The sequence below is a fragment of the Gobius niger genome (assembly GCF_951799975.1).
Source record: "Gobius niger genome assembly, chromosome: 1".
Classification (NCBI taxonomy): Eukaryota; Metazoa; Chordata; class Actinopteri; order Gobiiformes; family Gobiidae; genus Gobius; species Gobius niger.
The window spans coordinates 21,503,948-21,518,640 of record NC_136852.1 but is presented as its reverse complement, the minus strand read 5'-3'; the positions used below and the strand labels follow the sequence as shown (position 1 = coordinate 21,518,640).

General features: G+C 41.9%; 1 protein-coding gene across 1 annotated transcript in view; it reads left to right on the top strand.

Annotated features, from left to right (window-relative positions):
* Positions 1–6,085: 6,085 nt before the first annotated feature.
* Positions 6,086–14,693, top strand: part of clmpb (CXADR like membrane protein b) — a 69,256-nt gene continuing 60,648 nt past the window's right edge. The window contains exon 1 of the mRNA XM_079553873.1: positions 6,086–6,609. Within this exon, the coding sequence (XP_079409999.1) occupies positions 6,579–6,609 (31 nt within the window). The 5' untranslated portion in view covers positions 6,086–6,578. The remainder of the gene's footprint in view (positions 6,610–14,693) is intronic.

The window sequence follows — 14,693 nt, the reverse complement described above, 5'->3', positions numbered from 1 at the left end:
ACGTTCAATTTAGCTTTAAATCCGTGGCTAATCAGCTAATTTGGTTTCTGGGCTGCACAAAAAACTACTCAGATGCTATGTTAATGAAGATTGTGTTCTCAGTCTACATCACAGGGATTTGGTGTGCTACTGTTTCTGATTAGAAAAACAGAACTCTGTCTAGCAAAGCATGCGGCATACGTTTATTTGTTCTCGGATTTATGCCAGATGTTTGGGAAATGGAACCACTGCAAAAAATACATTTGATGATGGTTTGCGGCTAGATTGTTTGTCTGCTGTCATTTCGAACAAGTAAGGAAAAGAGGTATGTGGACAGGGCAACACGTTATCATCCACATTGTTCGTCGTCAAAATAGTTGATTCCATAAAGGGGGCAGCTTGATGAAAAAGCAGTCATAGAAATCATGTACTGCACCATAACATTACATTCTGTAGTGTCTACCACTTCGCTAACTTGAGTGAATTATAGAATCGATCCTTATTTACGCCATTCATTATATCAATTCACACATTTTGTCATGTCGTTATTCATGAGTTGTTCTAATAAACACTATCCAGTGCTAATTAAAAATTGAGCCAACGTGTCCATGCTTTTATGCACACAAGACAAACTCATGCGTATTGTTGTGCACCCTCCTGATGTATTATGCGAATCTTTAAATGTGATTGATTGGTCTTTTTACTGTTTGGTCAGAGGCTACGATCCAACATGATTACCTCCACCACAGGCAGACACGGGCGTCTAATGAAAACCTCTGTCATTTTTAACCCGCCTGCACGTAACATCATTATCTGCGTTTAGTCTCGTAATCGCTTTTGTTGATGAATTGATTCTTTCACCCATCCATTCTGTCATTGCTTTTCAGATTCTTCATTGTCCAACACGCTTGTCTGCATGGGAACCAAGAGACGAGGCAGCGTTTAATTAGAGCACGTCTCAAAGTCTGTCAGTCTCAGCATCATGTCATCTGCGAGGAGCGCATGAAATTGAAAAAGGAGTAACTACTTTTGAACTCAGCGGGCTTTACGGAGCATTGTGGGCTCGTGGCAATGTGGCAAGGAGATGACAGAAAACATGCTGAATTTCAAATTATGTTCATCTCCTTCACAAATGAAAAGTAATTGGTGTGCATGAATATTTAATGGCTTTGTAGTCAAAAACTGTGACTGCAGCTGATGCCCACAATGGCCCGCACAAATTATTTATTATGCTTTCATTCCAAAATCATCTGCTCTTCCTGGCTGTGACAATTTGCATGATGTTTTGGCACATTACTGGATGCCCTCACCCTATCCTTGACTTGGAACCTGCACAAACACTACACTGCCAGTTCAAAAACTTGATACACATCTCTGCAACAGTAAAACTGAGTCTGCACTCAAGGTGAACATGTGTGACGGTGCAAGTATTTTTGGGGTAGTGATGTTCCCGCACTATAAAAGGCCCCGGGTTAGTATTGTTCGCCCTCTGACCTTGTGTAACTCCCGCTTACTGCTGTACCCGGTGCTGTCGCTTGGGTGCTCTGTCCGAGAGGTGGATATTGTTGCCATACTTACTTAAAATTCATTCTTTATGCTCGCCCTGATTAGTGTCCCGTCGTATTAGGGTCCCTTCCTCGCTGTGGGTCCCTTCCTGGGAGTGCATCATGCATGGTGCAACGCTGTAGCATTGCAGTGGATTGGGTTTGTGGACCCCTGATGGTCCTGTGCATGAGTGTTTCCATTAGTACAGTGCACGAAAGGTGGCGCTAACTGGTATGTTCTCCAACTGTGGTGGTTAAGAAAATATCTGTACTTGTAACCATAAACTAATTTTTACAGGTGCCACGGCAGTAGCACCAACGCTGCCCATCACTGTCTTGTCTCTGTACTAAAAGTCTGTCTGCGGTTTGGGTCTGTCCAACGGTCGGCGGGGACTTGTTGGAGGACTCTCTCTCAACATGTGGAATCTGTGCCTCATGGACTAAACATACATTTGTGTTAAACATTTTAAAAGCATATTTATAAACTGAAATGATATGAAAGAAATACATTTTGTAACAAATAAATTCCGTTTAACTAATGGAACACTTGTGCTCTTCATCAGTGGACCTTACCTGTGTGTCCTAAAGCTAAAGCTAAAAACCTTGAATGTAGCAGAACCCACAGCAACACTAATATGACTACATAACACATTTTAAGTAACTATTGCAACAATATCTACCGGTCAAACAGAGCACACCAGCACCAGCACCGGGTACAACAGGAAGTGGGAGTTACACAAGGTCAGATGCAGTTTTTTTTAATGGAAAAATCATCATTGGAAATCATTGGAAAGTACTCTGAAGTACCAAGCCAAAGATGAGAGCAAAGAAGAAATGAAAAGACAAATGCAGTGTCCGAATGTGCATCCTAGCCCCAACCCCTCATGCACAATATAGTGAGCACATTATCGTCAGCTATGTAGCGCATGTAGTTTATGCGCAGCTCTCCATAATCTCCCTCGGGCATATCACGTGATTCTGGTGCTTGGGTACAAACAGCTAAACTGTTTACCAAACAGCAATAAAAAAAAGATCAAAATGAAAGTCATAATTCAATATTTATTGATATGTACGGTTTTAGTCAGATATGTTTCATATGATCATGAGCCAAAATGTAAAGATCATTATAGGAGGCAGATTATTTAGTGACTTCAAGAACAGAGCATCACAAAAGTAAACTTTTAATTCGCAGTAGCCTATTTAGTGTGGTCTTATTTGGACAAGCTGTGGGCTTGATTTGAGCTCTACATGCATTGTTACTCTGGCAGCCTCTTAGGGTTTGTTCCATGTTTAACGAGATCAAACAATAATAAAGAGACATGAAAAGAAGCCGAGTCATTTGAATGTACAGGAGGTGGGAGCGCTGCGCAGAGCGAAGAGGCTTTACTGGCCCATAAACAAACATCCAATTTGGATCAATAAGCCAAGTGGCCAACGCTGCATTGAGAAGCTCTCCATAAATCTCTGAGGGGGGCCCTCTTCCTCATTAAATTATAAAGGATCTGTGAGCCGTGAGAAACAAACGGCAACGCAGCACCACGCCTTTCTAAAAATAGCAGGCCTAAACAAAAGGCTTCTTCCACATCTTTATTGTAACTTGAAAATCCTTTTAACTACACACTCCTCTCATTCCCTGAGGTGGGGCGAGGATGTGGTCCAAGCCAGGCATTCCCAGCATGCATTTGTGTTTGCGGGGAGTCGTCAGCGCATCAACAAAGCACTATCACCGCCTTTGTAATGTCGTGATGAAGGAGATACAGCTGTTCGACGGGTGAGAATAATGTCTGCACTCAGATCCAGGTCTAAGGTGCATCTTGTTACTCAAATTTAAATTTCAAATCCACTTAAAGTACAGAAGTCTGGAGTGCTCTTGGCTAAAATGCAACCCATGTCAGTCCTCGATGTTTTCTGGGGGAAAAAAATCCTAGTCCCTGCACTTAGGGGATTACATTTTTATGTGCTTCAGAGGGTACTCCAAGAATCCCTACAACAGCCCCACTAAGAAGAAGAGAAATCTACATTGATGATTGTTACTGCTATAAAACATCAATCAGGAGCAGTATGGCATCACAAACAAATTGTGGTACAGGCGCTAGTGGGAGGGATGGATGCACAGGAACATGATTGTGCTGTGGGTGAAGTGAAACTAATCATAGAGCAAAAGCAGTTTCCACACTTGTGACTTTTCAAGGCCCGCTGGTATAAATATCAACCATCTGTGAGGCCATCTGCATTGGGGCGCTATATCATGCACCAAGGCCAAGCCACCAAACACAGGCAGGTTTATCCCAGGGCTCGCAGAAGACACATTACAGTCACAGTCAGTAGTCACACCATCACTGTGAATCTGCTGTCGATCCTGCAGCATCACACATATCGTGTATCGGACACACACACGTTCTGATCAAGTAAGTTTTAGATCGATTAGGTAGACTACTACAAATAAAACAGGTCCAACGAGAACATGCATACTGCCCAGACCGTGCGTCAGACTGAGCATGCATTAGAAAAGCCCCGGTTTGTTCTGCGCTCAGTTCCAGCACTGCGAGATTAAAAGTTGACGCGTGTTGAAAATTGAGGCTGCAGGCTCCGAACACACAACAGTATGGGGCGCAGGACCGCAGATTGCAGTGGGGCATTTCTGTGTGGCAACACAGAAGCAGGCCTTTCCATTACTGCAATTTATCACATTTTGACAGCTCATATTGAAGCAGTTCAGAGTGGTAACCATGTTTAGCTTTTGTTTGTGGCTTTTTTTGTAGGAATGTGTTCAGTGGAAACACCAATCTGCTCTGATAACCAAGAACAACGGGCTTATTTCAGTCCTAAGGGAAAAATAAGAGTTGTTGTTTTTTTCAGCTGCACTGCTAATTAGCTCCACACTAGTTTGATATTCTTGACAGTTTAGATATCCCCAAGCCCAAATAAATTGAAGGAATGACATTCAGTGTGAACACAATGTAACTAGAAAGAATATGAAAACGATGTGAGATGATGTATGGTCATGTTGTTTGTGTAGACTAATTAATAGGATCTTAAATAACTGAAACTTACATCAGGCTATAAAGCTATATGTTATTGATACAGAAAGTGCTTCTATCTGGGCCTGTGTTAAGTATGTCATCTCTTGACATGCTTTCTTGCGTTTGGTGACGGGAGGGGGAGAAGAAGAAGAAAGGGAATTCTGGTGTGTATGTGTGTGCTTATATTTGTGCAAGTGTGTCTTGTGCATGTGAGACATTGTTTCAGGCTATCTAGTTATTGGAACGGAAAGCATTGGGAGCGGGCTGGTCCTGAAGAGCATGTGGGCCACTTGAGGGCTAAGAGGCAGACCGCCAGTGGAGAGCGAAAAGCTTTTGTTATTTCTACAGATTGTTGAGAGAGAGCGGGAGGAAGGATTAATCTGTCTCAAGGTCCGAGTGCAGCCATTAGCGTTAGCCAAGCTCTCTTCGCCTCAGTGTGTTTACCTAACTCAGGCCATGGACTGTGTGCCCAAAGCCGCACATGAAATAAATCTAAAGTGGCACATTAAAAAAAGATTGATAGAATAAAAAGTGTCTGGTGGACAACATGAAAAGTAAAAAATACGCCTTCTGGTTGATAACACATGTTAAAAGTCCCTTTGATCAAAACATGCGTCATCTGCCTGCATAACATAAACAGTCTTTGAAACATAGACTGCACCATCAGTACTGGTTAAATCCTGATTTATGTCCCACTTCATGCATCAAAAAAGACGCTTCTGCAGTGATAGACACATTTGATGTTGGATGATGCAAATCTCTACATAAAGATAATATACCAACAGCAAATTGCAGCTAATAGTTTTATATGTCAATTTTGACATACACGCTAAGTTGTTTATGGGTTCGTTTATGCGTAAGCTTCTCCTCTTGGCTTCTATTATCACACAAAACAATGGTTAAAATAGTATTGTTTCAATTCCAAAACGTTGGGGAATAGATCAGTTGTACTGTGCGTATGTTGTATGTTCTTGAGCCATCACCTGAGTTGGACTGATGGAGTGTTGCTGACGAAGCTTCTTGGATCAAAGGCGAAACATCCAGCACTTCAAGCACAGAGTTCAGATGGTCCCCTTACTTTAAAGAGATACAGGATAAATATGATACACATGAAAATGCAAAGAAATTGCAAAGCTGAATTAACTCTAAAAATCCCCAGTTTTCTAGTTTCTATAAAGGCAATACAGTAAAATGAGAGGCTGAATGTTTGCTACTACAGCCATTACAATTAGATGCATATTGGGATACAGGAACCCATAGGCTAGTATATTAGATAAAGAAGCAACAGCCTTGAGTGGGCTAACTTAATTTTTCAGCGAGTATTTCATTCCCGGTATATTTCATTACGTTCTAGCCTATCTACAATGTGATTAATGAAAAAAAAAAAAAAAAAAAGACTGATGATGTGGAGTAATTGGCCGGTCCCCGTCTGGCACACGCTACAGGGGTTCTACCAAACGCTGCACGAGCCACCAGCGCCCTTCACGTGTGCGCAAAAACGCCCGAACCGTGGCAGAAGAGAAGTTCAGACTCTAGAGGTCTCCATCCTTCAGCATCCCCTCTGCCTCCACCTTTTCGCCCTCCTCCTCCTCCTCCTCCCGCTCTCTTGTTCCCTCGCTCCCTCGCTCGCTCCCTCTCTGACACGTTGTGCAGCGGAGAAAGAGGAGAGAGGGGGAGAGACTGCTGAGGAGGAGGCAGAGCGCGGACCTACGAGACAGACACCGTTACAGCCAGACGCACGGGGGAACTTTGATTTGACCACAAGTCCTACACAGCCCGAGCGGACATGACCGGGAACGGGAAGAAAGCTACGGTTTTTGTCGCGGGCTTCACCTCCGCGCGCAACATATGATGCCCTTGGACTCGCGCGTTCAATGAATATATTTGGCAATTCATTTGTCGTCTTGTTCCACTAATGGTGCCGCGTTGCCGTGCCCGCTGCTGCGCTTTGGTCAGCCGCATGTAAAGGCTATGTGAAGGTACTTTGAACACATAGTCGCCACCTACGCTGCGTTTGGGATTTCCAGCCGTGATGTCTGCCACGTTTCGTTCTTTGTTTCTGGGTGAGTCTCGCATTTACCTTTATTTGTATCTTTTTTGAAATATTTTTTTTTTAAAGAAATCTTTGGCGCTAATTTATCTGCATGTGTCGCTTCCTTTCCGATCTTCTTCCAAGTCACCCGCCACACACCCGATTATTGCGAACGGCATCGTAAACGCATGATGTCAGAATGTGTTGTATTCTTTTGTGAACACTTTTGTTGTCGCCTACTACTGCAAATGCCTGTGCGTAAAGACAGATGTGCGTTGATTATTTACACGAATAAACTACTTAGCGGAACTTTCGGTGTTTAAAGTGTGATCTAGAGCTGAAAGTTCACATGACCCCTCCCTTCTGTGGCTCGCAAAATGTGTTGGCTGTGACACTTGGATACTTGGGGAGGGAAGAAATCCTAAAGGAGAGAATATTCCATATTTGACCAAAATACTTGATGAAATGCTTCAATTAAAAAACTCATTTGGTGTGGACTTTTCTACACAGGTTTTTGTCTATACTTCATGATTCTATGTGTCAAACGGTGACTCCCCCCCCCCCAAAGCCTTCCCTTTTTCTTGTGAAACGGAGATTGTGCAACTTTGGAGCTCTTAGGCTACAATAGATGAGCAGTATGTGCAGACAGGGAACTCAAAAAGGTGGACTGTTGAATTTTGTCTTTATCATTTTGTGCCAAACAATGGTAAACTATAGGCTACACTAACTGCCCATGTACAGCGGAATCCTTACCATGTCATTATTGTTTTTAATGAGGCAAAATGTCTCACGTAATGATCAGTAAACATGACGCATTGCTTAAGGTCAGTCTGGCATGTAAACACATATGGGCACATTGACTACCACTGCTACAACAGGAGCGGACATTTCAGAGTTAAGTGTGTGTTTTTTCTGATCACGACTTATTGGTTTATTCTTGGCTGTGCTTCATTTTATGTGAACACGAGGTGGAATTAGAATAGCTTGAAATTGCTAGATTGTGCATGCCTCTTACATGTTATTTTACCTATGGCCCATTATATGAACCACTGAATGTTTTGTGATGGATTTGTTTTCATAAGCAAGGAGGATGTGGCTTTAATTTGCAGGCACCAAAAATACATAAACTGCCAGTCTTGCAACCTAGCTGAGTGATCACTTTAGAGAAGGTAGCCACCTAAGGCCCATAGATGCAGGGTTAGCCAACAGCCATCCACATCTTCTTACACAGTATCCAAAACGGATATATCAATATGGTTATCAACGTCACTTTTAAACAACTTGTTTCCATGGTGAGGGAGTTTTTCTTTTTTCTTTTTTCCTCTTATGCCATCAGCTTAAACTATTGATGCTGCAAGATACTACTTTTGTCCCATCCTATCAGAGCAGGTCATCTACAATTCTGCCAAAATGACAATTTTAACAAGAGGACATATAAATACTCCATGTGGGTTTTTAGTCCAGACTGCTCTGCTTGGCTCAACTAAAGGACATTTTGCTGAAGCCTGTATAATTTAAGACACACAGTGGACTGAGTAAAGAGAGGAAGTGGCTGTTTTATTATAAAAGAATCAATAGTAATTAATAGGCTCTCATTTCCTTTTTATTTGGCTTTGGCCTTGTAAGACTTGAGACATCCTTAATTTAATATGTGCTGGAGATGTAATATCCACTGTTCACATTACCGATAAGTAGCCCAATTAATTGCTGCGGAGACTTCCTTAGTTCCCGACTGCTGCTCCGAAAGCAGGAAGCAAGACGCAGAAGGTCGGATGAAGTAACAGGCTGTTTATAAAGCAGATTTTTCAGGTAAGGGAGACTATAAATGTACATCACTGTAACACTACGAGGTTAAGATATGGCAGACACTAAACGAACAAAGGCGTAGTTTAAGTCAACTGCATGTGAGTTTTTCATTATGGCTTTTAGAGAAGAGCAATCACACCTAAACTAGAAGATTCTTCTTCTTCTAAGAAATGTTGAGGATGTATCCTCTTGATAACATGTAAGATGCCAAAAAGACATTTTGAAGAATTGCACCCAGCCTGTGATCGCTGTTTAATGCTATGGCTACCATACATAGAACATATTTTTTTCTCCCATTTCTATATTTAGCATCTCTCACGGGCTTGGATCTCTGATATGTTGTAAAGAAGACATGAGCTTCCCTAAGCCAGAGGTTATGAAGTGACATGTTGATGTGGATACATCTAAATCGAACCCCCCGCCAACTCCGCTATCGAACTTTGACAAACGCACTAGATTTCGATCTCTGAGGACTAGTGGTTTGCTCTGATCTCATAGTTTTTCTAACATGTCTTTGAGGAATCTACTGTGTATCTAATATGCCTTCTCTTTAAGTACAGGCAGCTACATCTTCAACGGGCATTTGTGGTATTTGTAAGCGAGGTGGCAAGCCTTTCACACCAACATAACCTTGAACTTTCCTTGTCAAACCGTAAACCTTAAAATTACTCCACAGAAAGTAATTGGCAGTTAATTTATTGCCTGGAGCGGGTGTGAATAATATTAATGTAGGCGCACATTGCATAAACTAGATGCTTCGCAAAAAAAAAATCAACATGAAGTATGTAAGTGAGTAAGAGGGAATTCACAACTCCAAATCCTATAAAAATTAGCAGTAGTCATTTGGATCAAGGACAAACATCGTTGCCTCAGTCTCTCCATTTTTACTGATTTTGCTATTTCCTTCCACCAGTCTACCGTAAGGTATTGGCAAAAGGGCAAAATAGACATACAATACATCTATCTTGCTTTTTTTTTCTCTTATAAATGACGTCCCTTCCAATGTGTGCAATTTGACATGCCAAACACAATGTAAACAGATTTCCATCAGGAGAGGATTGCATTTCTCCATGTGGCTGTTTGAACGGCTCAGCAAGGGCACAGCGGCGCGGAATACAAAACCTCATACAAAGGTGACTGAAGAGCTGCACCTTCGCCTCTCGAATATTGACCCCTATCATTAACAAACACCGATTTGCCTTGCCCAGCACTTCCATCCTCCAAGCACATAGCCTCGGAATGACACTGTGCCTTCCTGAATAACAAGCTGTCCCCTTTGTACCTGAGAGATTCTTCATGTTTCATTGATTGAGTTGCTTTTAGTCGGCGAAGGTCTACCTATTCTGTCACAGCGAGATGCCTGGCCCTGCGCGGTTTTGAATAGGGGGAATGTTACCTGCTTTGTACAGTAAGTGCTTCTGGCCCTACAAGCTAAAGGTCAGACGGAGGCCTGCTTGGATTTTCATGATGCCAGAAAGACCTCGGTAAAAAATGTTAATTCAAGTTTTGCACATTTCCAACCACTATGTATTCAGGTCAAACTCATATCATTTGTGGAAAGAGCTCAAATGGATGTAAAAGCAAATTCTTCATATGTTGTATTTGTTTTTAATCATCTATTTACCCTGGCTTTGGACTGGAACAAACTTTCCCTCCTGACTGGATGTGTTGGTACATTGTAGGGTGCAATTACACTTAATGTAAATCACAATTTGAATGATTGCAATTCACAAATAGCAAAGACTGCAATTTCTCCAGGAGACACAATGTCCTTTGCAAAGAACCGAATATCCTGTATCCGTGTGGTCTCATGAACAATGGAGGTCTGAAATGCATCTTTTTGGTTCATGTTTCAGTATTCTCTATCTCAGACATGTTTGAAAATGTGCGCAGTGAAGGTAATCCTAATAAAATGAAAAAGCGGCAAAGGCTTGCCAGAGAAAATATGCTCAGAAAATACTGTATTTTTACTAAATTTCCGACACGCACAAAAGAAATGTCTGTTATTATGCAAGTCAGATATACTGTACGTTTGCTGGATCTCAAAAGCTTTCTTGGTTTCGGTATATTTTACTGTGTCCTCTGCAACGCCCGTCATTCTCCATGTATGGGTCTTTGTCAGTTATATCTTGTAAAACAGAAGAATCATGCCTCGACAGAACTGGGTCTGTGCTGTGTTTTTGACCTATAAACCCCTCCCTCTTTTCATCTTTCATGGGGAAAATCACAGTCGGATTTCTTTTTCTTTTTTTTTTCCTTTTTTTTTTTCCTGGTATGAACAGGAACTGCCTCTTTCACTTTACTGCTAATCTATGACAGATGTTCTGCCGAGGCTCGTGTCCACATTTAACTCGAGCCATATGCACAGCACCACTCCTCTATTGGTCTGTAGGGCTTTCCACATGCGCTACACCTACTTTTTCAACCTAAACACAAAAAAAAGGACAAAGAGATGACTGTTTTGGTGACGACTTTGACAAACGTACTGGACAAAAATGTTCGATACAGGCAGGGATCAACTCTTGTCAAATCCCATGAGACATTGTTTGATTTCATGGGATTTGTCCGGACTAGAGCAGGGTTTTATTTATTTATTATTTGCAAACAGAAAGTCACTAATGGGTGTATTGGTTTCCTAAAGCTCTCAAGTTGCATCGCACAAAGGGGATCATGGCATTTGGTGAAAAAAATAAAATAAACATGTTTTGGACCCCCAGCCTAAATGTCACTTGGATTTGTAAGCAGGGGATTTAAACCAAGGTCTACGTCTGTTTTATGCATGCAGCAGTAGGATCAAATTAGAAGCAAAACAATGAGCTAAATGCCATTGTCTGTGAGGCGGAGCATGTAATTCCCCCCCACTCGCTCGGCCTATTCAAGGGCTGTCTCCATATTATTTTGTGCTTTAATCAATTATCCACTAAAACCAATTCAGGCACAAATAAAGGGGATCCGAATGCGTCGCAATTTCAAATACAGATTTAATGATTTGTTTGTAAAGCACCGGGGGTTGAGATCGCTATCAAGTTCTCTCCGCCCTAGCGACTTGAATACAGCGCGCTTGCCTATTCCACACACTGCATCTCTGGCAACGAACGAACAAGACCAAAGGGAAAAAAGCTCACTGTGAAGCAACACAGACAATGGTGGGATGGTTGACAGACAAAGAATAAATTGGAATGGTCTCTTTTCACTGATCTGTGGTGTCATTCCTCAGAAACCCGGTAGCATGCCTCTCTGTTTTGTTCGCCATGCAGGATAAATAAATTGCTCAAAAAAGAGAAAAAAAAAAATCCCCACTACTGAGGTGTCTTACTTGCCGGGGGCTTAGCATCGCGCTTACATCAATGACACGAAAAGGATAAAAGCTAACTACAGTGATGAAACATTTGTGCGCGGCGAGCGTCTCCGTAATGACATTGCTTGCGTTACAGTAGAGGTCACGCGCCGTGTATAAGATTTACTCTATTGCCTGGAAGATTGTGAGAAAGACTTGAGGTCGAACAAATGTCGTCATGTTGATTACATGTCAGGTCAAGATGATATGAAATCATTGGAGGCCTGACGGCTTTTATTCCCCGCACAAGGCCGCGCCTGCCCGAGATACACTGCGCTCAGATTTTTTTGTTGTGAGTGGCAGGGGTGTCAGAATTGCAGTAAACTGTCTGTCGATAATCAATCACGCCTTGATCCGGGACAGTTTGGCTTTAATTGGTTGCTGAGTGCACCTTGTCAGACCCCAACTGTTGTCTCCAGTCATTCTGGGTATGTCCAAATATTAACTCTTAGGGGGGAGGGAAGAAAAGACATTTACTATATTAACATAGAAAACGACTGACTCTTTTCAGAAAATTGGGCTTATTCTAACACTTAATGGAATTACACAAGATTAGCCAATTTTAGACTGGGAGTTACCAATTGACTCTGTGCATAACTTCATATCATAAAAACGCCGCCCAAGAAGTGAATTCCTGTTTTGATTCAGCACACCAAAATAAAAGCACCATCTTATTCATTAGTTCGGCAGTTCATTAGTTCAACTTTCTTTCTGCCTAACTATTAAAAGGACTACACGGAATTTAAAAATGTTAAAACTAAGTATTTTCATCCCTCTACATGTTCCAGCCACGTCTTAATTTGTAGAATGAGCCCAGACCTATTCACCACAACTGCCTCTAAAATCCTGCACTGTCACTCAGAAAGCTGTTAATTCGGGTCCAAAGTGCCGTCATGCACGAGCTTAATATAGAAGGAGCAGTTACGCATATGACCAGAAGTGGCAGTAGTGAGTATAAAACGACCAACTTGCATCTAGTCCCTTTAACAGAAAAAAACACTTGTGTATTTAATTGTATTCATGTAATGTTGCAAGTACCTGCTGAACTAATCAATGAGACGAGCTGTGTGCTTTTATTTTGGTTTGCTGGATCAAAACAGGAAGTCACTTCTTGGGCAGTGTTGTTATGATTTGAAGTTATGCACAGTCAATTGGCAACATTTTAGAATGAGGGCATATACACCGCCATATATACACCACCATATGTAAGGACTACATGTTTATAGACTTACGGGGAAAACATGCATTGACTATTACTCTTTTTATTTTGTTTGTAAAGTGTTTTTTCAATTGTTTCTGCTCAGCACACCTGTTGCTTCCAATGATGCAATTTATGAACCATTGCATTTTGTTTTGTTTACAATGTGCAAAGGCAATTTATTTGTTACTCGAAACATAAAATGACACCCACCTCAATTTCAGCATTGAGCTGTGTGCATTTCCTTAAAACAATTGCAGGCAAAACGTATAGCTTACCAAACAATGGAACGCGGATAAGTTTCCCCTCCATTTCTCATTTTTACAATTGGGCTCTGTCTCAATGAACTGGGGGGAAATGTTCCGCAACGCTCTATTTAGACTCCCGCTGTTTCCTGTGCATCTGAAGCAGTCTATTAGCCCAGCACGAGGACACTCCATTAGGTGTTGTGAACCCACACGCGCCATTGTCTCAGTCCATTTCCTCCTTTGCTCCGCAGTTTTCCCTAAAGTGTCCGAGCTTTAATCAGCAGAGGCCCTTCTGCCCCTCACACATTTATCTTCAACGCCTCTGCTCGTCACCCAAGACTCAAAAGATGGATGATGTTTGGAGGAGAAGGGATTTCGTGGTCATCTTTGCCAACAATGTTTGATAGCCATAGCTAAATCCAACATCTGTGCAACTTTTATATCATTTCTAAAATAGTTCAACTTTTTTGCCTGCAGTTGGAAAGTCACCATGTTCCATTATAAGCAAACTTCAACTGAAATCGCCCTTTATGGACATGAAATTCCACTTCCATAAATTTTCTGTGATCAATACCAGACGTCATGTAATCATTGTTTGGCAGTAAATCTAAAAGGCTATAACCCTGGTTCTATCCTGGGATGCCAGTGTGGTTCTGTGGTGTTTGTGTGTGATGGATGGTTTAATTATCCAACCACAATGTCAGCCATTTGGCTCTCCCCACCACGCTGAAAACACTCTGTAAACTGGAGATCACTGATCAATCGTTTGGTTGTCCACAATTAACTATGTAATGCCACCAAATGTTTCTCTGTCGAAGCCGCTCTGTTGTTCATATTTAGAGGCAAAGTGTTCCTGTTATTTCCTTGAAAAATTCTCTATGGCAAAGTACACCAAGTCTCAAGTATGAGTGCTGTACACCACCTTCTTCTTGTGCTTCTCATACTACCCTTGTTCTTCTTTTAATCAATTTCTCAACCTCTGCCACATTGTTCAAGTTCACGTTGTGGTCAGTGCGCTGTTTATCTGAATTTCTCATGTATTTACATTTTTTCTCGCTCTCCTCCTGCTGCTGTTTCCCCACTTCACAGTAAAGCGCTTCTGAACAGATGGGACCACCACCTTTGTTTTTTCCGACTCGTTAGACTTGACTTGTTGATGAAATGGAGCCTTTATGCAATGCTGCCCATGCAGATGTGTAGGAATATACAATAGGTCTTGTTGCAAAATGCCCCGCAGAAGCCGAATAGCACAATGCAAACAGCTTCAAGGCTGCAGGAGAATCCATATAGCTCCACAAAGGGCTTACGAGGTTTTCTCTCTGACCTGGAAAGCGGTGGGTCAGACTGTGCTCCGGAGCTGTAGATGCATTATATCGCAGTATAACTAAAGAATGTCAGGTTTGTCCATATTGTGCTCACGTTTAGCTTCTCTTGTCATGCCATTTTCAGATCCAAATCAGACATCACCACATCTCAAGCCCAGAAGCAGACAGAGGCTTAGCACAGTGCTCAAGTTGCCTGTCATG